Source organism: Equus quagga, chromosome 15, assembly GCF_021613505.1.
Source record: "Equus quagga isolate Etosha38 chromosome 15, UCLA_HA_Equagga_1.0, whole genome shotgun sequence".
In the NCBI taxonomy this organism is placed as follows: Eukaryota; Metazoa; Chordata; class Mammalia; order Perissodactyla; family Equidae; genus Equus; species Equus quagga.
In genome coordinates this window covers 92228719-92256568 of record NC_060281.1, presented here as the reverse complement: position 1 = coordinate 92256568, position 27850 = coordinate 92228719, and the positions used below count along the sequence as shown (strand labels likewise).

Genomic DNA, 27850 nt, shown 5'->3' with positions numbered 1-27850 from the left:
TCATGTGTACCTTTCCTTAAATGTGGTCCTCTCACAGCACATCTTGAGGCAGTTAGCACAACTGTTATTTTCCTTAATTTTATAAATAAGGCAAAGAGGTTAAGAATGCAGAGTTAACAGTGGCCAAGCTTGGATTTGAGCCCAGGTTTCTGACTAGAAGTCCTATGTTCCTTTCATTGTAATATACTGCCTTTCATCTAGCATGCATTTGTTGTGTGGTTTAAGGAACTGCAGTGCTTTTTAGCCTGGAACACAGAAGACTTAGGCAGGGCATTGTTTCTCTTGTAATTGAAATATTTGAAGAGCATTCACGTGGAAAGAGGGATGGATTTATTTTGTGTCGCTTTGGCAGGTGCTCTGGTAAATGGTAGTTACAGTTGCGCCGACCTTTGGTTCCACATATGAAAAACTGTGCAAGAATTGGAGGGGCTGCCCTCGCAAGTTCCCACCTAGCAGCAGAGGCCTTGGGGGGGTCGTTGGAAGGTGGGTGGGGACGGAAGCGATGCCTGCCTTGTCTTGCCGAAGTCTGCTTCCCTCTTTCACTCTTCTTCGCCTCCTCCCTCTGCACCCTCTCTTAGAGCCTGAGTGCTTGGCTGGGCCTCCTCTTCTCGTTCCTAATTTCTGCCTCTTCTCCCTTAAGCCACTCAGAGGCAAGTTTTAAATATGGGACAGTCTCTTGATAATATTTAATGATAATTTTGTTTGGTTTATTTTTCTCACATTTGAAATGTATCCACATTCCTTCCATATTATTTTAAAGAAAGTGACAGGAAAGTATGAATTTGGAACTTATAATTTTTTCTAGTACTGTTCCTAAAGGGATTTATTTTAACTGGAAATAAAAATTGAAGAGTATACTGTGATGGTAGGCTGAGGCGAGGATTTATTACATTCAATTCTCTGCTGAAAGACCAATGCAGTATTTACTTTCTCACCCAAGGTGTATTATCCTCAGAGATAACCAACCAAGGTTCTTATCCTGTTTCGTTCCTAGTTGCATGTGGTTGTGCAAAATATTGTATAGGAAAAGCTACGTAGGTGCTGCATTTGCCTGGCCAAAGGAGCCATATACTTACTGCAAATGGGTGGTCATCAGTGGCAAGTTCTGTATTGATGTCAGAGAGTGACTTCTGAGAAAGGTCCATTAGAATTCGTATCATCGAACATCTTTTTTTTTTTTTAAAGATTGGCACCTGAGCTAACAACTGTTGCCAATCCTTTTTTTTTTTTTCCTGCCTTATCTCCCCACCCCCCCCACCCCCCCGTACATAGTTGTATATCCTAGTTGTGGGTCCTTCCAGTTGTGGCATGTGGGATGCCGCCTCAACGTGGCCTGACCAGCGGTGCCATGTCTGCGCCCAGGATCCAAACCCTGGGCCGCCGCAGCAGAGTGTGTGAACTTAACCGCTCGGCCACGGAGCCGGCCCCGCATCGAACACCTTTGAAAGTGAATTTTCAGAGAGTAGTGAGATCAAGAAGAAAAAGACCCGTTATCTCTCAAACAGCTGATGAATTTTTGCACAGCAGTTACTAGTTTCTTTGTCTTTTGTCTACATACTTTTTTTTTTTTTAATTAATCCTTAGAAGCCAGGAGCTTAGATATTTGTTCAGTGGTCAAATCTCTGTGCCATGCTGTCAGAAGTGAGCTTGGGAGGTTTCAGATAATGGGGGTGGCTGAACTGAAAGAGAGGTTACCTCAGGGAGCAGGCAAGTGAGAAAGTAAGCTAGGAGAATTCTCCCCTCTTAAGTACAATATAATGCTTTTAAAAATAATTGGAGTTATGTTACTGTTGTTCAGAGCCTTTAGAAATGAACCATTGTGAGGAGCTGGCCCGGTGGCACAGCAGTTAAGTTTGCATGTTCTGCTTCGGCAGCCCCGGGTTCGCTGGTTTGAATCCCGGGTGTGGACATGGCACTGCTTGGCACACCATGCTGTGGTAGGCGTCCCACATATAAAGTGGAGGAAGATCGGCATGGATGTTAGCTCAGGGCCAGTCTTTCTCAGCAAAAAGAGGAAGATTGGCAGCACATGTTAGCTCAGGGCTGATCTTCCTCAAAAAAACAAAAAAGAACTATTGTGAATATCTGAGTGTGTAGCTGACTAAGGTTAGTGCAAGAAGTTCACATTTCAGCTGATGTCTAAGGATGCAGTGGTCCTCCCAGCCCCACTGGTATGCTCTCGGTCAGTGAGGAGGACCCAGCTACTTGTAAGGTAGCTCATTGGGGTAGGGACGTCTCTGGTTATTAGCTGCCCTGGAATCTGTCTCTTGATAACTTTCACATACTAGTCCTAGTCCTGCCTTCTGGATGTGTTCACATTTGAAGACAGCTGTTTTTACTTACTGAGTCAAAAGTCTCTCTTCTTTGAGTTGTTTCCAGAGCCCTCTGGACTGGAGACAGGCTGGTTATTGGAGTCTCTCCTTAAAGTCTTGTTTGTTTTGGAACTGCACACAGTAACCTGCAGGTCCTCTGAGGAGCACAGAGTGTGCTGGGACCCCTGTCTCCCAGATCAAGACAGTGTCAATGAAATGATTCCTTTCAGCCCAGGACTGTGTCAGTGTCCTTGGAGCGGCCCTCCTGCGCTGTGGGGACACAGTAACCTTATGCGCAGCCAAACCTCCTGCACTGCTTCCCAGAAGCAGGTCTTCTAGAGTCGGTCTTTCTCTGTCTTCCTCTTCCTGGGAACTTGTGCATAATAAGATCCAATCCTGACTTTTGACAGCACCCGTGACCTTCCAAAATATACCTCTTTTCAGATGCCACTTTGTTTTATTTTATTTATTTTATTTTTTGAAATTTTAAAATTTTTTTTGAGGAAGATTAGCCCTGAGCTAACTACTGCCAGTCCTCCCCTTTTTTGCTGAGGAAGCCTGGCCCTGGGCTAACATCCGTGCCCATCTTCCTCTACTTTATATGTGGGACGCCTACCACAGCATTGCCTGCCAAGCAGTGCCATGTCCACACACGGGATCTGAACTGGCGAACCCCAGGCCACCGAAGCAGCACATACGCACTTAACTGCTGTGCCACCGGGCTGGTCCCATCAGTTGCCACTTTAAATTGGAGATGATTCTCACCAAAAAAAAAAAAAAAAAAAAAAAGATCAGTATGTCAGATGATGGATGTGTGAATTAACTAGGTGGTAGGAATTCTTTCGCAGTGTATACGTATGTCAGTGACCACGATGTACTCTTTAAATATCTTACAGTTTTATTTGTCAGTTATATCTCAGTAAAGCTGAAAAGAAGTTGGAAATGAAAACATCATGTCTTCAAAAGGTCACGGTTTCCTATCTGGGACTGTAGTCACAGAGATACATTCTAGATTTCTTATTTGTTTCCAGATGGCATGCAAGGATCGTGGTGATCGCTGGGTTGAGGCCCAGCAGGTTTGCCACCTTATTTAGTATGCCAACTCCAGGAAGTGAGGACACCGGATGGGCTGAGGTGTTCCAGCGGAAGCTCTCCTTTGGCCCTCCTTCGTAGGCGGCTTTGGCACACCCCCGGTGAAGCGGTGACTGCCTCTTTACTTGCTAGTGTCTCCACGGCTTTCCATTAACTGCAGTTTTTGAGTCTCTGAGTTGTTGGAGTGACAGGGTTTCTTCTCTTTCTGTTCTGTTCTGCCCCTTATCAGCTTTTTCTTCCTAATTTCTTTTTGGAATTATGCTGTCTTGAGTTGGTATCTGGAGAGGCATTCTTTCACCTGTACTGGTGACATGTGATAAATGAGGACATTTTAGGCAGGGGGACTGACACATTGCTCAGATGGGTTAGTTGAACAATTTTCTCGGTGCCCTATGTCATGTGCTGCATCCTTCCTAGCTGCTGGCCTGTCAGCCTGCTTTGAAAGGTTGGAAATGAATAGGGGGTCACCAGCTACCCCTTCTACACACGGGGACAGCGTCTCCAAGGCCTCAATTTCTTGGTAACAAGTAACGTTTTGCTTACCTGCTTCCACATAGGCTGCTGATGATGGTTAGGATTTGGAAAAGGGGAAAAAGAGGATTTGGGTTTTGATGAGTAGCTGGGGCTTGAGCAAAGGAGAGGCAGTAATGAGCATTCCTGAGGTGAGGGATTTGATCGTTGAGGAGGGGTTTTGTTGAGTAGATGTTGACACACTTTTTCTGTAAAGGGCCAGATAGTAAACATTTTAGACTTTGCAAGCCTTGTGATCTCTGTTGCAACTGGTCAGCTCTGTCATTGCAGCACAAAAGGAGCCACAGAAACACTGAATGAATGAATGTAACTGTGTTTCAATAAAATTTTCCTTGTGGACATTGAAATTTGAATTTTTAGGTTTTTTTATTTTTAGATTGGCACCTGAGCTAACAACTGTTGCCAATCTTTTTTTCCCCCCTGCTTTTTTCCTCCCCAAATACCCCCATTACATAGTTGCATATTTTTAGTTGTGGGTCCTTCTAGTTGTGGCATGCAGGATGCTGCCTCAGCATGGCCTGACGAGTGGTGCCATGTCCACACCAAGGATCTGCACCAGTGAAACCCCGGGCCACCAAAGTGGAGCGTGCAAACTTAACCACTCAGACACAGGGCTGACCCCAAATTTTTAGTTTTTGATGTCGTGAAATATCCTTTTGATTTTTTCCCAACCATTTAAAAATGCAAAAATATTCTTAGTTAGTGAACTATACAAAAACAAGTGATGGGCCGGATTTGGCCCATGGACTGTTTGCTGACCCCTGTTGTAGAGAAACAGGAAGCAGAGAGGACAAGTTACAGGGCCTGGGAAAGCAGGCCGGGGGGTAGATGGAAGGTGGGATGAAGAAGAAAACCATTTTTGTGATAAAATGAAAATTTTAAAGGAACGATAATTTGTGTTTATGTGTGTGTGTGAAAGCATCTCAGTCTTTATTAAAACAAAACAAAACAAAACACTTCTTCACTATGGAAAATTTCAAACATGTACAATGTAAAGAGTAATATAATGCATCACCAGTGGCGATGTAGTCATCATCTAGCTCCTACAATGACCAGTTCTAGGCCTTTTGCATTTCCATGTGAATTTTATAGTCAACTTGTTTTTTTTTTTCTGTTGCCAATCTTTCTCTTTTTTTTTTCCCCCTCCCCAAAACCCCAGTACATAGTTGTATATTCTGGTTGTATGTCCTTCTAGTTCTTCTTTGTGAACTGCTGCCACAACATGGTTACTGACAGACGGGCGATGTGGTTACATGCCTGGGAACCAAACCTGGGCAGAGCGTGCCGAACTTTAACCACTAGGCCATCAGGGCTGGCTCCTGTCTTGTATTCTGAGATCTTGCTGTGCTCACTTATTCTAGTAGCTTTTTTTTTGAGGAAGATTATTCCTGAGCTAACTACTTGCCAATCCTCCTCTTTTTGCTGAGGAAGACTGGCCCTGAGCTAACATCCATGCCCATCTTCCCCTACTTTATATGTGGGACGCCTACCACAGCGTGGCTTGCCAAGTGGTGCCATGTCTGCACCTGGGATCCGAACTGGCGAACCCTGGACCGCCGAAGCGGTCAGTGGAGTGACTGAAGCAGGGCACAGGGAGTGAATGAGAAGAGAGAAGGATGGGCACTAGCGACAGTGGAAGGGAGGTGTACGTTTGTCGCAGACCGAATGAGGAGGGTCAAGGAAAGTGTTGTTGAATTAGACGCCAGCAGTCGCGGAAGCAGTGGTGGTTAGGATTGGGAGGCAGTGCCAACAGTGAAGTTTTGAGTTGCTTGAAAGAATCCCTGAAGCTTCTCCGCTTGTCTGGGGGTGGAAGCCCTGGGGGTTGTAACGGGAAGAGAGTGTCTTATAGTTCTTCTAGTACTGTGGGGAGAGAGAGAAGATGTGAGACGTTTAGGATAAAGGGAAATTTGCGTTTCTGGTTGTGGTGAGGAAGCCAGGAGACTAACCCTTACTGTATTCCTTTGTGCTGAGCGCTGTCCTCGTTAGTTTATATGCGCTTGATGTGGTTCTCGTAGCCGTCCTGTGTGGTTCTTCATCTCTCCACTTACAGATGAGAAAACTGAAGTTTGGAAATGAGTGATATGCCCAGAGCCACATAACTAGTAAGTGGTGGAGCTAGCCTTTGAACCCATGTTCTACCCGAATAATCATTTCTTTTCACTAGATACGTGAACTCATGAGTATACGCCAGCAGGTATGCCAGGTGCTGTGGAAAGATCTGCCATCGGGTATCTGTGCTGTGTTTAGTGTTATGGCCTAGAGCAGTGCTGCTCGTCTCTTTTGTTAATCTAGTGATCTTGTGTTTTGAAGTCCTTAGAAGAGATGGCTGTTTTTTAAACTAAAGTAGTCAAATTACTCATTTATTCAGTAAGGCAGGTTAGACAGGCGGCATTCTCAGAGGTGTGTATCTGTGTGCAGGACTTTGGTAATGTTTCTGACGTGGAGGATAGTTTTGAGGGCTTAGATTGGAACACTCCCATCTGCTGAGTTGGGGTGAAGCTGCTGTGACGTGTGAATGCTAGTCTAGCGTTCTTAGCATCTGCTTCTGGGAACCTCTGACTGAAATTCAAAGTTTGCTAACAGTAATACTGTTCTGAAATTTTACTTTTTAAAAATTAGAACGAAGCATTAGAAACATTTATTTTACATGTTCTGTTTTCTTAATGCCTAATTGGTTATGTTATATTGAAATTCCGACATGTAATTGAGCTTTATTGTTTGAACTTGCAATACATTACTCATGCAGTAAAGACAAGCAGTCTGATCCTAAATGGTAACAGCAGAGTGAGTGTAATTGAAGTGTATGGTGTGTCTCAGCATTTTAACAAGGAAGCGTGGACCATGACATTTTGAACTCGGAAGAAAGTGCTTTGCATTGTTTTCCTCTTTTTCCCCCTTACATCCTCATCCTACCACTAATAAGTGAGTAGAAGTTCTACACTCAGTTACAGGTTATAGTTACAACTGTCTTAGAACAGTGGGCTTTAAACTGGGCAATTTAGGTGATTAACTTACCTGTCTAGAAAGAGTTTACTAGGGTTTACTTCTGACATGCGTGTCCTTTTTAGCAGTGATTCGGGCTATTCACATCATAGATTTGATTTTGTCTTTTTTTGAGTGTTGGGTTCCATTCTCTATGTAATTTTTTTTTTTTTTGAGGAAGATTAGCCCTGAACTAATATCTGCTGCCAATCCTGCTGCCAATCCTCCTGTTTTTGGTGAGGAAAACTGGCCCTGAGCTAATGTCCGTGCCCATCTTCTTATACTTTATATGTGGGATGCCTTCCACAGCATGGTGTGCCAAGTGGTGCCATGTCCACACCCGGGATCCGAACCGGCGAACCCCGGGCCCCTGAAGCGGAACGTGCACCCTTAACTGCTGCGCCACCAGGCCGGCCCGTCTATGTAATTATTGAATGATATCTTTAAGGCACTTACCCTGCCTTGCCTCATATTTATGGCATTTGCATTCTAAGTGAGTCCAGTGGGAGAAGTCCACACACAACTGCCGTCTGAGGGTGTGTTGGTAAGTGCCAGAAGAGTTAGAGTTCAAGTGCTGAGGGCTTCACAAGGAGGGGGAGACCAGGGGTGATTGTGGGCGTTGGGGGCTGTAGGTCCTCTGAGCTGGGCTTTGAGGAGACTTGAAGTCTGTTTGTCCTTTGAGATTGGCTGGGAAGGAGGAGGCAGCTTTCAGTGAATGGATGCTGGAGTTGGGGGAATAGCACACCAGTTGGAGGGAGCTGTGTGACCGCACAGGGAGGCAGTTCCCTCAAAGAGAAGCAGACCTGCTGCTCTAAACTTAGGCTGTTTGGAGGAGAGTGGTTTTGGAGATTTAGGTCAGGCTGTTCTGTGGAGGACTGACTGTCAAGCAGAGGGATTCAGGCTCAGTATTCTTGCTGGTTAGGGCACAAGACTTCTTCCCATCTTTTTTTCCTGGTTCACTGTGTGTATTATTCCTTGTGTTCTGTACTGGTGCCTTCGCTTTCCACGCTAGTTGCGGGTCGGTGTGCCAGGCCTAGGGTTGCCAGATAAAATACAGGACGCCCAATTCCATTTGAATTTCACACAAACGGCAAACATGTTTCTACTCTAAGTATGCCCCAGATGTTCCCTGGTTAAATGCAGTGAGGTGATTGCGGTGGTAGAAGTGCCAGAGAGGAGGGGTAGGGCCTTCTAGAAGAGCCAGGGACTAAGGAAATGATATTTGAGCAGAATCTTGAGGCGACATGTGAGTAGTTACTTCTCAGGCCAGAAGATGGTAAGCTGTCCCTCAGGGACAGGGAGGAGCAGAAGTGTGGCTCTTTGAAGGAGGGTGGCTATGCCTGTGTGTACAACAGGAAACGAGGTGGGAGAGGTGGGTGGGAGCTGGGCTCTGGGGGGCTGGTGTTGGCCCTTGGGCGTTTGATCTGAGCAGGCAGCAAGGCAGTGCCCGGCAGGGGAGTGACAGGGTGGGCTCCGTGCTAGAGTGTGGAGGGGCGCTTGTGGGGCGGGAGCGTTGAAGGCAGGGAAGCGGCCGGAGGCTCTGGTAGTTGTCCAGCTGCACTTCCCTGACACAGAAAGAGGCTGCAGCGGGCCTGGCAGGGGTGCTGGGGCCAGAGGGAGGGCATGCTGTAAGCTGAAGACCTTTTACTTGCCAAGATGCATCTCCATCATTTTTAAATGTCTCTGAAGATAGAGTACCCCATAGACCCTCTGTAGTCTCACGCACAGGTCATCCTTTGAGATAAAGACAGCCCAGGCACTTACCAGGCTGTGGTGGAATGGCGTGGGATTTGGGGTCTGACTTACCCAGACCCCTCAGTAGGTTTTGTCAGCTGTGGAAGGCTCGGGTTATCCTTTATACAGTGGACCTGATAATCGCACCCACCTCCTCAGATGAAGGAGAAGCGAATGAAATGATGGGTGTGAAATCCCCAGCACGGCACACCACCTGGCGGATAGTGGGTCCTCAGGTTTAGTTCCCTGCTTTCCCTATTGCCAGTGAGATTTCAGAGGGACTGGAGAGCAGTGGGTTTTGACCATCTGTTTGGGGTTGTCAGTCTGTGCCAGGCAGCTAGGGGACTGCAGAAGGACGTAGGGGTAAGCAGGGAGCCCCTGTGGGTCCCAGTTCATTCTGAGAGTTCAGAGGGAGCCCTTCTTTGAGCTGTGTCCTTTCCCAGGAAATGTGGATGGAAATCTAAGGGAGTAACAGGCTCTGTGACATAGCCTTTCTCTTCTCTTTCAGCCAATGCTGTTGAGTTGGCTTTCTGAACTCAAAAGAATGTCTACACAGATGAGACCCTGTTTATGGTATGGTACAGAAAGATGAACATCCCTCCTTCCCCCCAGGTGTAGACCAATCCCGTTATGCCCAGGTTCTCAGCCTTGGCACTATTGATATTTTGGGCTGTATGGTTCTTTGTTGTGGGGGCTGTCCTGTGTGTTGTATGATGTTTATCCATATCCCTGGCCTCTACTCACTTGATGCCAGTAACAGTTCCCCCCAAGTTGTGACAGTCAAAAATGTGTACAGATAGTGCCAAATGCCCCCTAAGGGGCATAATTGCCCACTTTTGAGACCGCTACTTTATACTCGGTAGACACGAGGGAAAAGTACTCCTTAGTATTTTTTACTGATTTTCTTTTTACCTAACCAGTGAAATGCATGTTGAAAAAAGATTTAGTTTTTATTAAACTGAATTTAAATTTTGATCTATTTTAACTTGTTTAGTTTAGAAAGACTTCCTGTGTGTCATTAGGAAAACAATTCTCAAATCTAAAATTTTAAGCTTATCTTTAAAGGATTTTTTTACATTATTACTTTTCGGCAATTAGTGAAATACAAAAAAAGTTTCATCTGGTATTTCAGATCAGTTTGTTATAAATGTACAAATATATCAAATTGATATTTTAAATTAAAAATATGGCTGACAGTTAATTTTATGAGTATGATATTGTGCAAGTTTGTAACTCCCTGCCGAAAATCTGAGCATAAAGTCATGGTTTGAAGGGGTCCTGAATAAACGTTTTCTTTCTGTAAATATTCAGAAACCTTGGCTGGGGAGGGAGTGGCCAGAGGAGACTCAAAATTTCTTGCATTCTGGGAGTTTGAATTTTGGGAAACAACTTGTTTTGGACTAAATCTGGAAAAATAATTTGTGTACTGTAGCCAAAAATTCTTTTAGGCTGTCCTCTTCCAGCCTTGTCACTTGTCTGGAATGTTAAGTATTGTCAGTAGTTTAACGGCCTTTCAGAAGCTTGTATTAAAAAGAGAGAAGATCTCCAGAAATGAATCTGAAGAGGTCTTGATATAAGATTAGGTTTTTTATTATTCTTTGGAAAACAGTAAGAAGGAGAAGATTTATGGTTCTAAGTTTGAAAAATCCAGGGAGCATCCAGTTGTTTCTAAGTCTTTCCTTGTGTTAAATCTTGTAGAATAATAGAAATCATAAATTAGTATGAGTGGGCTTTTCTGTGGCCAAAACAAGTGGAAATAGAGTTGTGCTTCTGAATTCTTGTGGCTGATAATTAACTCCTTTTTTCTAGCATCCTGTCTATTAGTAATTGTGATTTGGTGGAAAGAGCTCAGACTTTGGGCAAGCTGCTGACCTCTGTAACCTCGGTCCTTCCTCCTCCCCAGCCACGTGGGGCGATGATGAGAATCAAATGTGCTGGCCGAGTGCGGGCCGCAGCGGGCCTTCCACAGCGGCCGGCTGGCAGTCTCCAGGCAGCTTGCTCTGGTATTTAAACAACAATAGTAACGTCAACAAAGTGTCTCAACCTCCTCATTACTCTCTGACTCTCTTCACAAAGTCAAATTTTTAAAAAGTTTATTATCCTTCGTCTCCTACTCAACTTTTTCTCCCATTCCACTGCAGTCTGACTTTGTGCCTGTCCTTCCCCTCGGAGCTGTGCTGGCCCTGCTCACCATCACCTCCTTATGGCCAACTTCAGTCAGTGCGGCCTTTCTCCTGGTGATTCACCTCCAGGCTCCCTTCACAGACTGTTGCCAGACAGAAGGGAGGTAGCTGTGAGAGGAAGGGGGTGGAAATTGGAGAGGAGCTGCTTTTCTCTTCTTCTGTGACCATGAGAAGGTTTAAGGGGGGTGCCCACCTGGGCTAAGGAGAGGACACTGGGTTGAAAGTTCCTTCCTCCACGGGCCAGGAGGTGGAAGTGAAGGACTTGTAGATCTAAATGCCATGTTTCCTCAGCAAGTCATAATGTGCATCATTGATTTCTGGAAACAGGTAGAACTACCATATTAAATGTGCACATTAGTTGATAATCCACCTTAATTTTATAAAATGTCTTAAAAATCAGAAAATATCATTTATAATAAAAGTAAGCATTTTAAAATTGTCAGTAAGCATTAAAATTGTCAGTAAGCTCCTTAGTAAGCATTGAAGCATTCTGAGCAGTAATCGACTTCTGTCTGTGGATCCAGACTAAACAGAGAATCACATGCCCGAAAGCCTCTCACCGTGGCTTCTCTCTCCTTCCTGTCTCTGTTTCATGCACCTTGAGTACACACCCGCTTGCACGTGTGCAGGTTTTTGCCATGACAAGGCTGAGGCTTTTCCTCTGAGTAAGCCTTGACATTTTCGGTGGAGTATCAGTCCAAGTCTGTTTTTAAAAGGTATACATTTAAATGCGCTTTTCTTATTGTGTGTTATAATTCACAATAAGAAAGGTTAAAAACATGAATATGTTGAAGAATTCAGTATAGGTTCAGTCTATTGCATTATGATTTATTTAATTAAACATTTCTTATTGAATTTCTTTTGAAAGTTTGGTTTTTGTAGTACACATGCTTCTATCAGTTTGGTGGTTGGTTTTAATTCATTTAGCAGCATTTACTTGCTGACTGCAGTGTGGCTAGTTTGCTAAATTTCGGTTTTCCCTTGTCTTCGTGATTCCTTCTCAGTGTTTCAAGTCTCTTCTTAAGTTACAATTTTAATATCCTGACATTTCAAATACGGAGTCTGTTGAAAGAAGAGAGAGAAATGTACTTAGATTGCTTGGGTCGAAACCCTTTTTGGATTTTTAGTGGGATACTGATAGGCATAAAAAATCATAACTAATAAACAATTTCCTTTTTAAAAAAAGTTTTGATTCCTGATTGTGAGGGTACAAATCCTGAAATGCATTTCTTGAATTTCTGAAAGAAAGATCCTAATCCACTCTCCTTGCCTTTTTATAAGCAAGGCTCACAGCATGATGTGCTCAAGGTCATGCAGACGTGTCAGGCCTCCAGCCACAATCCAGGCCCTTGCTTATTGTTCCAGTGAACTCCCTACCCTGTATTTTCAAGATTTACTCGTATATAATTTTCAGTGGGAAAGAATCAGAAGCAAGTGTTGTTTGTTGACATCTGCGCACCATAGTATGTAATTTATTGTAAGTAATAAGTAGAAATCTGTAGTCATTCCTTATAAAGGGTTTCTCTTACAAAGTGTCTTTTGAGTTGCTGCTTTTATTTTAATAAGGCATTAGTCATACTTGGGGCACGCAGTGTGTTTTCTGTAAATTATGATAGCTTACATTTATCCCATCCTTACTGTGGGCTGCCACCCTGCTAAGCATTTCAGGTTCATTATTTCATTGAATCCTCTCAACATCCTTGTAAGGTCAGTAGTAGTATTACCAGCCCATTTTGTGTGTGAGGAAACTGAGATTTCAGGGAGGTTAAGTAACTTGCCCACGGATACAGATTTGGATACAGGTTTGATCGGACATGGTGGGGCAGTCTCCTGGTTGCTGGCTTTTTAAATAAGCACAGTGGATTTAAAAAATCAATTAAATAACTATTACATTTAAATAGTTTTAAATAGCAATACATTTTGTATAACAGAGGGAAAAAATGGTTCTAATTGGAGGTGAATAGGAGAAGTTCAAAGGAAAAAGTCGTGGCAGGATCAAGATCCTGGTGTTAACACCAGGAGGTGATAACAGGAGGGAGGGGATGGGGTCTGCCCCTGTAGTGGCCACCAAGGTTCTTGTCCCATGCTGTATCAGGGCGGGAGATGCTGCTCAGTGAGGGATGCCTTCAGAGCTCCATTGTGGTTTCCAGGCCGATCTGTGTTCTCCTTGACTCAGGGCGGATCCTTCTAGATGTAGTATAATGACAGTTAAGATGAATTCCTAAGGTCTCTTGGGCGTTATTTCTGAAACCCGATTGCCGCGTTTTTCCTAGGTGGATGGTTGGGGAGGGTGGAGTTTCTGAATCACTGGAATGAATCGCCATCCCTCATCTTGGGTTGTTGAACCATTCTTCTGACCTTTGGGCCCTGGTGAAATAACTTCTGGAATGAGTAGGTCAGGATTTTTGTTCTTTTTCTTGTTCTGTACATGTTATTTTGTACAAGAACTCTGTAAGTTAGGTTTTGTCAACTCCTCTTTGTAGGAGAGGAGACAGAGATACAAAGGTATAAGGTGATGAAGTGATGTGAGTGATTTGCCCGTGGTCACACAGTTCCTATGGCAAGGCTGGACCTGGAACCGGCTGTCCTGCCCTTCAGTTCAGCACTCCGCTACTGATTGCCAGGCCCAGAGGGAGGGTCTAGTGGTACATCACAGACCCTTCTTTCGCTTTGTCTTATATACTTAATATTGCTATCAGGTACGTGAGTTATGTTAAATTAGAAGGTTTTTGAAGTCAGAAGGTACCTTCGAGATTCCTTAGAATCCAACCTCCTTTTTTGTAGATGAGGATCCTGAGTGGACAACAAGAGAGTGTTTGTTAGAGGGAGAACTGATGGGTTTCAAGTCAAAGTCAGAATTTAAAAATATCCCAGAGGCTGGGACCTTGAGCTGAATCTGACCAAAGGAAAATTTTAACAGATACGGATGTAAATTTTTTTCAGAATTTAAATTGCACAGCTATGAAAAGGAGAAAAGTGGAATGTTTACGGTACAATTTCTTCAACATTTCTGTGGTGTTTGAAAATTTTCGTAATGTTAGGGGCAAACAGAGAAAGGCAGCTTAGCAGCAGTTTGTGTAAAAAAACTTGCAAGTATTAGGTAAGTGTGAACTCAGTATGATGAGTTTCTGGTAGCCCCTAGAAAAGCAGCGTTTTTTCTTAGATTAAGTTAGAGTAGCTCAATGTCTGGATAGAGAGAAGTAATAGTAAGGCTGAACTGTGTGCTTGCCACACCAGATCTGTCTAGTACCTCTGCCTAGTTCCGAGGGGCCACACACCATGATGCTGATGGACAGGGATGGTGTCGCGTCTGGAGGAGTGGCTGGGGCGTTGTGGGGCTGACGTGGGAGAAGGCAGACTTACAGGAGCGCCATCGTGGTTTCAGATCTGGGAGACCTGCGGGCTGAGAGTGGTACTTTGTTTTGAGTGTATGCTGCGGTTCCGATGTGCTCGTCCCTGATCCCCCGTTCTCTGCCCCTGCACTCCCTCCTCCACAGCAGCACCAGCTTCATTTTTAGGAACTACGAGTCTGATTTAGGGCTGCACTGCCTTTATCCAGTCTGTGGTTTGCTGTCCAGTCTCAGACGAAAGCCAGGGCTTGACTGGCCTGCTAGGCCCTTCCCCTGCCGTCCCCCCACAATCCCCATTTTGACGTTTCCCTATTCTCACTGGACCCAAGTCCTTGGAGGTCTTCAGGTGAGCCCATGATTTCTCACACCTCTGTGAGGTGTACCTCCCACCCTGTTTCCTACAGGCAGAACGGGGGACTAGATCTTTCTACTCCCACTGTACTTGTACATATACTTACCTTGTTTTTCAGTAGAATTTATAAAGGATGGGGACTTTTTCACTATTCATTTATGTATCTTGTTTCTTCCACTAGACTGTGAGCTCCTTGAACGATATTTTTGTCTTAAACGTTTTTATTTGTCTGTGTATTTATGCCTTGCTGACTAGCTTCCCAGAGAATTCTCGTTTGGCTTGCTATGGCACAAAATAAGTGTTCAGTGAATGTTGAGTAAATAATGATTTGCTTCATAACTTTTTAGTACTCAGTATCCTCCAACAGTAGATGCTTCTAACTAGAAGGTTCTTTGTCAGTGATACTGCATGTGGGATTTTCTATAAATGACCTCAAAGGTATTTTCCGTTTTTTTAAGAGTCTGTGGTTTGATTTTTAAATACTATTTTATCTACCATATGTGGAAGGTAAGAGATGGCCCTTTATTTGTTTCCCTCAGTAGGTTTTAATTATACGGTCTCCTCATCCATGTGAAGGAAACGGGAGCTTCCTGTGTGGCTGTGGCTGTAATTAGCTGTAGGCGGGGCTCCTGGAGCTGTAAATCCTGTCCTGAGGAGCCCCACTACTGGGGCATCCTGGGGAGAGTTCCGCCACCCCGACTGCAGCCTTCTAAGTGCAGGCTTATTTCTGTAAACGAGAGTGGTGTGCCTCTGCTCATACCTAACAATTATTTTAAATAAAGTAGCAGGTATCTATAAATTAATATGATTATAGCGAAGAATTTTACTTTTACAACTGTAACCTAATACATACTGATTTAGACCTGGTAATACATTTTCTCCTCTGAAAAAGATTTTATATTAAATAACATGATAATTAGTACCTTCAAAATGAAAAAATTTTGGTCAAGAATACAGCACTGACCCATCGGACAAGTAGATAAATCTAAAAGGGGCAGATTGAACAGTATGGTTTTAGTGTTGTTACATTTTGTTCATATCTTGTGAAATTGAGATCAAAACTGCATATTCCTGAGGAAGCTCTTCTGTGTGGTTGCTTTGGAGGCCATTTGGAGCGGCCGGCAGGGTGTAGGGTTTGGAATCAGACGACTGTCACTTAAGAATGGTTGACTCAGGGAGAGTTACGTATACTCTCTGAGCCCCGGTTCCTTTATCTTTCAGTGCCCACGTGGGCTCTTGTGAGAATTTGATGAACTGTGCTGGGTCTGGCCAGCTATTTCTCCTCCTTAACCAGGCGGGGGGCCCAGACCTACTGGTGAGTTGTAATCTGTTGAGGATCATTATCCTTAATAACAGCTTTATTGAGATATAATTCGTATGCCGCACAATTCACCCATTTAAAGTATAAGATTCAGTGGCTTTTAGTATATTCACAGGGTTGTACAACCATCATCACAATCTAATTTTAGAATGTTTCATCCCCCCAAAAAACCCTGGTTCCATTAGCAGTTAGTATCCATGTTCCCTACCCTCTGTTCTACTTTCTGTCTCTCTGGATTTGCCTATTCTGAACAATTTCTGTAAATGGAATCATACAATACGTGGTCCTTTGTGTCTGGCTTCTTTTATCTGGTATAGTGTTTTCAAGGTTCATCTGTTGCCCCGTGCATCAGTGCTTCATTCCTTCTTCATGCCCAAATGTTATTGCATTGGATGGATATACTACATTTTGTTTATTCATCAGTTGCTGGACATTTGGAATTGAAACAAAAAGTTATTTTGTATGCAGAAATCATTTAATAATGAGATATGATAATAATATATATCCAATAAGTAACAAATACATGCTCATAAGTCAAAAATAATTTAAATGCTAACAACGAATTCCGTCATAGTTTAATTGGGAGAACTTTTTGAGGTTGGGTTGTTTCCAGTTTTTGGCTATCATGAATAATGCTTCTGTGGACTTTTGTGAGTAAGTTTTTGTGTGGATGAGTGTTTTCATTTCTCTTGGGTATATATCCAGATATCCAGGAGTGGAATTGCTGGATCAGGTGGTAACTCTGTGTTTAACCATTTGAGGAGCTGCCAGCCTGTTTTCCAAAGTGACTGAACCATTTTACATTCCTACCAGCGGTGTTGTGAGGGTTCCAATTATGCCACAGTCTCTCTAACATTTGTTACTGTCTTTTTGATTGTGGCCATCCTAGTGGGTGGATGGGGTAGATCATTAGGTTTTGACTCTGTGACAGAGGCAGCAGCAGGAAAGGGACAGTCTGTTACGTTGTCCAGTATGGTAGCTACCACGCAACTTTCAATAGATTGAATAAAATGGAAAATTCAGTTCCTCAGTCAGACTAGCAACATTTCAAGTGCTCAATAGCCGCAAGTGGCTAGTGGCCCCATACTGGACAGCATACACATATATATGTAGAACATTTTCATCCTTGCAGTAAGTTCTACTGGATAAGGCTAGTCTAGAAAAAGTTAGTTTGACAGTGGCTAGAGGAGTAGGCAGAAAATGGTAGGGAGTCTAAGTGGTGCTGTAGAAAGGAGTGGAGGCATGGAATTTGGGGAAGAGAAGAGAGAAACTTTGGGGAGCCATTTACAAGATATGAGACTTAGAAAAGAAAAGATAAAAAAGGGAAAGGGAATAGTTGAAGAAAAGGTTCTTAGGAACTTGATTTTTCTGCAGTATCTTGAGTTAGTGACAGATCCATTCGAATTCCTTCGTTTTATAGATGAGAAAGCACAGCATTGCTGGTTGTCAGGGATCAGCATGACTGCATTGAACCTCTCCTGGGAAGCTACTTGAATCTGTCGTGTTCATTTTCAGTATCCTCTGGGAAGGTGTAGGGAATGGGTGGTAAAGCTGAACTAGAAGGAACACTTCCTCTGGGCAGATTGCTCAAGTGGAACAGGAAAGTAGAAAGCAGAAGCGCTAAGAGCAGGCAGGAAACTTGATCATTACTGAACGGAGCATTTTCTGTAAGGAGAAACCAGGAAGTTGGGGGAAGGCCGGAGGGAAGAGCCTGAGGTCTCACTGTGTTTCGGTTGATGTTAATAACAGCGTTCTGTTTGCTCCCAGGCCTTATCACGTTGAGGGTGGAGCGGAGCCCCCTTCGTGCCCTGTCTCACTGTTCATGCCGCCAAACCAGTTTGTACAGTTTGTGTTACGTCAAGGCAAGTTAAATCTGGAGTGTTCGAGCACAGTCTAGGTAAAATATTTATTAAAGCTATTGGAATGAACCTTTTCTTTTCCAAAAAGTTATTCTGTAAGTTTCTCTTTATTTTTATTAGTGTGTAGAAATCTTGATAAAATAGACCAACCTCTTTTTTGTGTAGTCTAGTCTCTCGGAGTCATCATACATAAACTTCATGACATTCCCAATAGGCCTTGGTTTTTGCTAGTTGTGCTACTCTGCCCAAACTAGGCCAGTGTGTCTTTCCAGACTCAGTGTTGCTGCAGAGACTGCTTTGCTAGCTCAGTTAATAATGGTGCATTTAAGGGTCTAAGTGGCTGCAGCTGTGTTTGCTGCCAGCGTTATTCCAGGTCCGCTAAGCTATGAAATCAGGTGTGTGCCACTGAGGTGGAAGACTTGTCATCGTCCTTGCACGTGTGTAGAGTGCCCTTATTTTCTGAACCAAAAATCGAGGCTCATGTTCTGATAAGGAATTTTGATGCTGCTCTTGATGAAAGAGAGATGCTGGGAAATATATTGAGATTCTGACTGTTGGAGTTTCTGGGATATTCTGCTGGTTTATGTGGGGATATCAGAACAAATATTTGAAATTAGGACTATGCTGGATAATTTGGAAAGTATATTCACCCATAGTACCTGCAAAATGGCTAATTCTCAAGGGCTAGGGTGCTTATTGCTTCCTTGAATGCTAAAGATAATGTACAGTGTGTTCTGTTGAGGCAGTTCCTTTAGAGATCTAGGATATTCTTTTTACTGATTGAACTAGAGGGCACAAAATAATTTCAAATTAGTAATATTCAAGAAGGAAGCCTTGAATAGGGTGCATTCTGATTAGCAAGAATTTTTCAACTTTTATTTTCTTTGGCAACATCTGGCTTTCATTTTTATTTATCACATGGTAAAATTTTTCAAAAACAAATTTCTAAATAGCTTTCTTACAATTTTGTTCTCAGTATAATGCCATTTCTTTCCACAGATTTGCTTGTAAATGCATCACAAAGAGGCATCCCAGAATGAAGAAAACAAGCAGGAGTGTTGGCTCAGTGCCTAAAGTGTCTGGGATAAGCAAAACGCAAACAGTAGAAAAAACTAAACCGGAAAACAGCTCTTCAGCATCTGCAGGAGGCAAACCCCTAAAGCCTGGAACAGCAGCATCATTGTCAAAGGTATTAACATGGCAGCGTTTGAATACACGATGGATTGTAGGAGGAGTGAATCTTACTATGTTTGATTTGTTAAATAAACGTTATTTGGGGTTTGCCCTCTTCTGGTGCTGGGAACACACAGCCTTTGGAGAGTTCACGGTATGGTGGAGTTAGTTGGTGTGCTTGGTCTGTCTTTATGAACAAAACCAAATAGTAGGTCTATACGTGAAACAAATCATTGTGCACCTGCCTCGTGCACGGCTCTGTGCCGGTGTGAGCTGGAGGTAGAGTCTGCCTTCCAGGAGCTTGTGGAGTAACGGATAGAGGTGAGTCACACACACAGATAACCAAGATACTCGAAAAAAGTCAGATGACCCTGGAGAGCAGGAAAGCAGTGTAAGCAGTTTCAAGTAGGAAATACTGTTTCCAGCCTGGGGAGGTTTTATGCAAAGAACATGTGTACTTGGTGTTAAAGGATGACCGACAATAACATTCCTGAAACCCCTAGACAGGGGTTTTTATTGTCACTCACCCCCTTACACACCATAAACTCTTATTCTTTTTCTGACAACTGATCAGTGTTAATCCTAGTTAAAATTGGGTGATATTGATTTAGTAAGAGCATAACTAGTTTTCTTTACACTCCTTTAGAGGCCAGCTTTGCTCTTGTTAGTATGGGATAGCGATTCATTAGATCATGGGCTTCAGGAGCAGACAGACCTGGGCTTCATAGGGCTGTGGTCAGTATGAAATGGGGGAATATGGAAAAGTGGTTAGCACAGGGCCTGGCACTTAGCAAGTGCTTAGTAAATGATAGGTAGCAGCATTTTTATTGGTTGGCTCTAGAAACTTTTCCCCAGCCCAAGATTGACTCCTGAAAGTAACAGTCTTCGCAAGGGTATTCTCAGTGTCTGTTGGTTTCGACCATCCAAGGGACAAGATGGCTCCAGGCCATTTTTCTGCTGGTCAAGTCTTAGATGTCATTGCACAGAGACTCACTCAGTCATTGTCTTCTAGACTTTCTTTCTTTCTTTTTATTTTTGAAGGTTGGCACCAGAGCTAACATCTGTTGCCAATCTTCTTTTCTTTGTTCTTCTTTTTCTTCTCCTCAAAGCCCCCCAGTACATAGCTGTATATTCTAGTTGCGAGTGCCTCTGGCTGTACTATGTGGGACGCTGCTTCAGCGTGGCCTGATGAGCGGTGCCATGTCTGCGCCCAGGATCTGAACCAGTGAAACCCTGGGCCGCCAAAGCAGAGCGCAAGAACTGAACCACTCAGCCAGGGGGCGGCCCCCTCTTCTAGACTTTCTCAGTCCGGAATTCATTTATTTGTTCTTTGCTTGTTTGTTCTAGGGCTGTGGTGTTTTGGGTAGAAACTTTGATTTTATGGAGAAAACCTGGAGAGGGTTTTTGTTAGTCTGATAGGGAGAAACCAAGCACTTCCTGAAACATGATCCATTCTAAAGCCTTTTGTCCATTCAGGGCTTTGGTAGATCCTGGCTTAATTATTTTAAGAAGCATCTCACAGGAACAGCTGGTGAGGGACTTCCTTTTTTGTGTTGAAAGATCTAGCAGGAAATGCTGGTTTTTCTATTCTAGAGTTGTCAAAACTGAACCCAGACTTACTCCATGGGCTTGGAGGTGCTCCCAGATTTCCTCCTTGCTACAGTCCTGATGAGCTGCTAGGTGTCATTCTGTGGCCTGGAGGATGGTACCAGGAGTAGACCTTTGTCCTACTTCTGTTAGTCTGAATCAACACCCTGACTTATTTCCTTGGCGGCAGTGCTGTTCCTCTTTCGTGTAAGAGAGCTGGCATTTTCTGCCCTAACTGGTTACTCAGTTGCTGGTGCTGTCTTCAGAGTAGAGTGCCTGTGTGACTGGGTGACCTGTTATTTACGTGACTGGAAGAACAGGTCGAAACGTTGGCATTGGATGTGCACTACTGTCTTCCTTCTGTTGCCTCCTTGTCAGTGGCAGACAGTGTCTTTGAAGGTTTACTATGGAGTGTGCACTGAGCAGGCGTGTCACATCTTCGGAAGCTTGGATCCAGAGTTCTGCTAGTTTGGTCTTGCACAGTAAGTACTTTCTCATTGTGAAGCAGAGCTGTGTATCTGCTGTGTGCCAGCACATGCCGGCTGTCCATAGCTTTGGCTCTGCTGTGTTGGCTGGTTTGCTTAAGTAGTTCTGTACGTCGGTGAGGAGTGGGGACGGTCATGGAAGAGGGGAAGCTATTTGGCAACACTTTACCTGGACTGGAGCAACTGCTTTTACTTAAGGGAGGAGAAGAAAAAAGTCTTAGAATAGAAAAGTCTTGAATAGAAATTGAAATAAGAAGACACAGAAGGAAAGAAGAAAACAGTGAAAATGAACAGAAAAATTAAAAAAGTTTCGGGACCCCACAAACTTCAGTGTTACTTTCTTTTTCTAAGTTCTCATATTTCACTATGCTTCTCTAGCATATAGACAGCTCCCACAACTTGAATTCTGTAACTGTGATGGAGCAGTGATGATTAACCAGATGAATGAAGCGTTCGGCTCTTAATCATTTGGACACCACGCCACGTACTCATCCATTCGTGTGGACAGCCACATGTGTGTGTCTGTCACCGCGCAGTATTCTCATGACTCTTTCCTTACAGTGGCAGGGTATGGGGATGTGCCTGTCTTTACCTCTCTCGTGTTAATTAGTATTTGAGGCTAGGTCTGGTTGACAGGCAGAGGAAAGGACCCTTTTGACCCAGAGCACCTCACGGCTGGTTGGAGCTTTTGTCAATATGAAGTGAAGCACTGCTGCTGTTCACAGTGACTTTTTGGGGCAGTGGTTCCCCTCTTGTCAGTAGCTGTGACATCTGGCTTGGGGCCTTTGTGTGCTTAATTCTCCTGTGACACAGCCAGTAGAGAGGATTGTTTTCCATGTGGAGGTGGTCTCCTACCTGCCTGTGCTTTCCGGGTTTCACACACTGCTCGAGTGGTCATGCTTAATCCTGGTAGAAGTAATACACTTTTTCCTTGTACTGAGAAGACTTTTTTTCTAAAAATTGACAGATGGGAATTAATAAGCTTCAGTTACTAAAGTTAGAATCTCTCAAAATAATTGACTCTCGGTGACTTTGTGATCATACCTTTTCAGTGTCAAAGTTAGTTAACAGTATGATGGAGGAATCCATCTCTGAAACTTAAAAGGTAAAACTTGAAAACTGATCTTAAATTTGAGATGAAGATGCAGACTGTGAAACGTGGACTTTACCTTGAGAAGCATAGGTACTTTGGTTCTAGTGTTTCATTATTTGTATGGAGATTGTACTAAACGATTTGTGTTTTGCCTCTGTTGTTAAAAAGTAGGCGAGAAATCTATTCTTTCATCAATTTCAGTTTGGACTGTTGCTCATGGGGGATGTTGGCCTGTGGGAATGCAAATATATTAACAGAATTGTGTAACAAAAATGAAAAGAAATGGAAAAATTGCAGAGAGCCTGCAAGTAGCCTCGTGTAAAAGAGCAGCAAGTTGGAGAGTGCAGAGTTGTTTTCTGTTTTCCTTTTACTCTGTTGCCGTATAGCGCACATCCAGAGAGCTTCGCAGAGGGTCTGTGTTGAACTTAGTGAATCGCCACAAAGTGAACATTCCCCGCGGCCACCACCCAGGTCGAGAAACAGAGCCCTCTTGGACCTCAGCGGCTCCCTGAGCGTCCCCCTCTTAGTCGCTGCCCTTCCATCCTCTTCACAAGCACCTACCGTCCTGACTTCTAGCACGAGAGATTAGTTTTGCCAGTTTTTGACCTTTATATAGATGTAATCATACACCATGTTCTTTTTCTCCGTGTCTGATCTCCTCAGCTCAGTGAGTGATGTGGTCATGACACCCGTCCATATTGTTCCTATAGTAGTGGCTTCTTTGTTGCTGATCACTAATCCATGGGATGACTACAAGTCCTTCACCTCTTCTGCTGTTGATGGACATCTGGAGTCTCCATTTGGTGACTATTAAGAATAATGTTGTTGGGGCTAGCCCCGTGGTATAGTGGTTAAGTTCAGCATGCTCTGCTTTAGTGGCCCGGGCTTGTGGGTTCAGATCCTGAGCATGGACCTATACCACTCATCAGCCATGCTGTGGCGGCAACCCGCATACAAAATAGAGGAATGTTGGCAACAGATGTTAGCTCAGGGTGAATCTTCTTCAGAAAAGAAAAGGAGAGAGGGAGAGTGTTATAATCACTTTTATACGTGTCTTTTAGTATACATGTGTACCATTTCTGTTGGCTCTATAACTAGGAGTGAAATTACTGGGTCATGGGGTATGCACTGTTCAGCTTTAATAGACATAAGGCCAAATACTTTTTCAAAGTGGTTACTAGTTTACACTCTTGATTTCTCCACATTTTCATTTTCACCATTCAGGTGTGTGTGGAGGGAATCTGAAGTGGTTTTAATTTGCATTTACATTATTATTGATGAGATTAAGCATGTTTTCATCTTATTTTTTGGTGGACATTTAGATATCTTTGTGAAGTGCCTGTTCAAATCACTTGCCCATTTTTCTAATGTGTTTTTTTTTTTCCCAACATTTTTTTTGTGGTAACATACACGTAACATTTACCATCTTAAACATTTTTATGTTCAGTAGCATTAAGTACACTTACATTGTTGAGCAACCATCACCATCATGTGTCTCCAGAACGTTTTCATCTTGCAAACTGAAACTCTGCACCCAATAAACAACAACTCTCCATTCCCTCACTCCCTCCAGTCCCTGGCAACCACTGTTCCACTTCCTGTCTCTAAGTCCCACTACTCTGAGTACCTCATATGAATAGAATCATATGGTATTTGTCTTGTTGTGACTGGCTTATTTCACTCAGCATAATGTGCTTAAAGTTCATCTACAGGGCTGGCCCAGTGGTGCACTGGTTAAGTGCGCATGTTCTGCTTCGGTGGCCCGGGGTTCGCCCCTTCAGATCCCAGGTGTGGACATGGCACTGCTTGTCAAGCCACGCTGTGGCAGACGTCCTACATATAAAGTAGAGGAAGATGGGCATGGATATTAGCTCAGGGCCAGTCTTCCTCAGCAAAAAGAGGATTGGCAGATGTTAGCTCAGGGCTGATATTCCTCAAAAAAAAAAAAAAAGTTCATCTGCAGTGTAGCATGTGTCAGAATTTCCTTCCATTTTAAGGCTGAGTAATATTCCATTGTATGTACACACTGCATTTTGCCTATTCATTCTTCCATCGATGGACATTTAGGTTGCTTCCACCTTTTGGCTATTGTGAATAATAGATGTGAACATGGGTGTTCAGGTATTTCTTAGAGACCCTGCTTTCACTTCTTTTGGGTCATATGGTAATTGTGTTTTTAATTTTTTGAGGAACCACCATACTGTTTTCCACAGCAGCTGCACCATTTTATATTCCTGCCAACAGTGCACAAGGGTTCCAATTTCTCCACTTCTTCACCAGCACTTATTTTTTCTGTTTTTTTTTTTTTTTTTGAGAAAGATTAGCCCTGAGCTAACGTCTGCTGTCAATCCTCCTCTTTTTGCTGAGGAAGACTGGCCCTGAGCTAACATCTGTACCCACCTTCCTCCACTTTATACATGGGACTCCTACCACAGCATGGCTTGCCAAGCGGTCCTATGTTCGCACCCAGGATCCGAACTGGCAAGCCCCGGGCCGCCGGAGTGGAACGTGCGCACTTAACCACTATGCGACCGTGCCGGCCCCATTTTTTTGATGGTAGTCTTCCCAAAGGGTATGAGGTGTGCAGTGCCTTTTTTGGTACTGATTTGTAGTTCTTTATTCTAGATGTTGAACCTTATGTCGTTTATACATGTTGCACATATATTCTCCCACTCTGTGTCTTCTCTTTTTGTTTCTTTAATGGTATCTTTTGATGAATGGAAGTTCTTAATTTTAATAAAGTCCAGTTTGTTAATCTTTTCTTTATGTTAGTTTTTGTGTGTGTGTGTTTTGCTTGTAAAATTTTTACCCATCCCAGGGTCAAGAAGATAGTCTCCTATGCTTTTTTCTAGGAGCGTTATTCTTAATCTATCTGTAATTAATTTTTTTCTTTTTCCCCCAAAGCTGCCCAGTACATAGTTGTATATTCTAGTTGTGGGTCCTTCTGGTTGTGCCATGTGGGATGCCGCCTCAGCATGGCCTGATGAGCAGTGCCATGTCTGCGCCCAGAATTTGAACTGGCAAAGCCCTGGGCAAACAAAGCGGAGTGCACAAGCTTAACCATTCAGCCATGGGGCTGGCCCCCTGTAATTAATTTTTTAAAAGGTTTTTATTGGGGCTGGCCCCGTGGCCGAGTGGTTAAGTTCGCACGCTCCGCTGCAGGCGGCCCAGTGTTTCGTTGGTTCGAATCCTGGGCGCAGACATGGCACTGCTCATCAAACCACACTGAGGCACCATCCCACATGCCACAACTAGAAGCACCCACAACGAAGAATATACAACTATGTACTGGGGGGCTTTGGAGAGAAAAAGGAAAAAATAAAAAAAATCTTAAAAAAAAAATACTGTAGACTTTAGTCACAGCTAAAAAAAGAAAGAAAGGTTTTTATTTTGAAAAATTTTTAAACTTAAAAGTTGAAGGACTAGTACAAAGAATGCCAGTATACTCTTTGCTAAGATTCCCTACGTGTTACCCTTTTCTCATGGCTCGTCATTTTCACTATAGACATATGTAACAGATCGAATTTTTTTCTGGAACTGTTTAGTGTAAATTGTAGAGATAATGCTGGTTTACTGCTGAATATTTCAGTGACTATTTCAGCATTTCCTAAAGAACAAGGACATACTCTTTTATAACCGTAGTACTGTTACAAAATCTAGAAATGACATTGATAGAATGCTAGTATCTAATCTACAGACATCAATTAAATTTTACCAGTTGTCCCACTGTACATTTTAGCAAAAAAGAAAATTTTTTTCTGGTCCGGATTAAATCTAGGATCATGAATTCCCTTTGGTTGTTACACTTTTCATTCTCTTAAATTTGGAATAGTTCCTCACTCTTGGTCTTTTATGACCTTGACATTACTGAAGAGTGTAGGCCAGTTTATTTGGTAGACTGTCATCCAAATTTGGGTTTGTCAGTGTTTCCTTGTCATTAGGTTGGGGTTATATGTTTTTGGCAGTAGTCCCACAGAAGCCACGTGTCCTTGGCGCTGCGTTTTTGAAGGCACATAATATCAATCTACTCCATTCCTAGTGATGTTAACTTAATTTGGTTAAGGTGATGTCTGCTAAGTTCCTCCACTGTCAGATTACTGTTTCCTTTTGTAATTAATAATTATCTTGTCAACAATACTTTGAGACTTTGTAAATATCTTCTTTTTCATCAAACTTTTGCCCTAGTTTTAACAATTTTTGATAATTCTTTCCAGGATCAATTACTACTATGATTTTTCCAAATGGTAATTTTTTAATTCCATCATTCCTTCTACATTCATTAGTTGGCATTCTACTATAAGGAACAGTTTTTACTTTTTCTCCATTTATATAGTCACTTATATTAGTGTGGATTCATGGATTCTTATTCAGTGAGCTATAAATTTTTAGCATCTTTATTTTGATGCTCAGATTGTCCCCTATTTGTCCAGTGGGAGCCCCTTCAAACTGGCTCCCGTATCTTTTTGACATGTTCTTATTATGTTTTGAGCAATTCCTTAATTTCTGTCCTGATAAGTTTTGTACTTTTCCAGCCCTGCCCTAGAATCAGCCTTTTCTTCAAGGAGGCCTTGTTCCTTTTAGTGGAGGATGGAACTTAAACCGTCTGGAAGCCAGTGTGCTCATTGCTTTTGAGTCTGTTGTTTCTAAGCCCTCTCAGTGGTCAGAGATAGAAAATACAGACACACACACACACACACATGCATACGTACATATCTGTATCAATTTCTGTGTTTCTTTCTCTTCATACGTATTAAAACCTATAAGTTCACACTGAGACTTCCAGTTCCAGTTGATGTACAAGGTTCATAGGACCCTTTCCACTTTCCGTAATTGTGATCCTTTCTCCAGCAGTGAGAAACCTGGTTTCATTACCTATAATATATTTACTTATTTTCTCAATCCTAGAATCTATAGAAAATGGTTAGAGAATTGCTCACCCATACCACTGCAAAAAACAAATCTATTAGTTGGAGGTCAAAATTTACACTTTTTTGTCTTTGTCTTGAGAAAACACTGTGTTCCAAAGATATTTGGATTGCCCCCCCATTCCCACCCCGTGTGGATATGTTGTTCATTTGAAATACATTTGGGCCCCTTTGTTCCTACTGTGTTCCATTTTAGGTTTCCCGCAGCAGTGTTTATTTTATTCATTTGTGTATTGTGAGCGTGTGAATCACTGCCGTGGTTCTGTAAGTCAGAACTGTGTGAGAACATGTGCTGAGAAGTGCCGCTCCCCTCCCCCGTTCCTCCTTACTCTGTCCCACCCACCCCTTGGAGGTAAACAGTCTAGTGTGGTTTTTGTTTATGCTTCCTGTGTTTCTTTTTGCATAAATGAGCATGGATATTTTTTATTTCCTCTTTCTAGAAGTTGGCATAATTAGATATACTTTTGCACGTTGCTTTATCTTACTTAAGGTACTCTAGAAATCTCTCCATACCAATTTGTAGCAATCTTTCTCATCCTGTTTAATATTTCATTGCATGGATGTACTATAGTTTATTCAGCTACTTTCCCATGTATGGGCATTTAAGGTGTTTCCAGTATTTTGCAATTAAAAATGCTGTAATGAATAACCTTCTGCATATGTATCTTTGTATGATTGGAGGTGTGTCTTCAGCTTAATTCCTAGAAGTGAGACTTTAATTCCTAGAAGTGGGACTTCTGGGCAAAAGGTAATTGCGTGTGTAGCTTGTTAGGTGTTGTCTGATTCTTCCGTAAGACTTTATCAGGGTGCATTCTGAGGAACTCCTGCGAGAGTGCCTGTTTCCCCACGTCCTTCCCAGCAGAATGTCTCC

At 43.0% G+C, this 27850-nt stretch overlaps 1 protein-coding gene across 7 annotated transcripts in view; it reads left to right on the top strand.

Annotated features, from left to right (window-relative positions):
- The window catches only part of SPECC1L (sperm antigen with calponin homology and coiled-coil domains 1 like), a 135774-nt gene that overhangs the window by 9182 nt on the left and 98742 nt on the right, over positions 1 to 27850 (top strand). For 2 of the 7 annotated variants that reach the window (XM_046639737.1, XM_046639733.1), the window contains exons 2-3: positions 17625 to 17754; positions 18716 to 18905. In XM_046639737.1, the coding sequence (XP_046495693.1) occupies positions 18753 to 18905 (153 nt within the window). In that variant the 5' untranslated portion in view covers positions 17625 to 17754; positions 18716 to 18752. Of the gene's footprint in view, positions 1 to 9159; positions 9225 to 17624; positions 17755 to 18715; positions 18906 to 20662; positions 20959 to 27850 lie in introns of those variants that run through there. The other 5 variants (XM_046639735.1, XM_046639734.1, XM_046639736.1 and 2 more) reach the window with 5 other exon arrangements.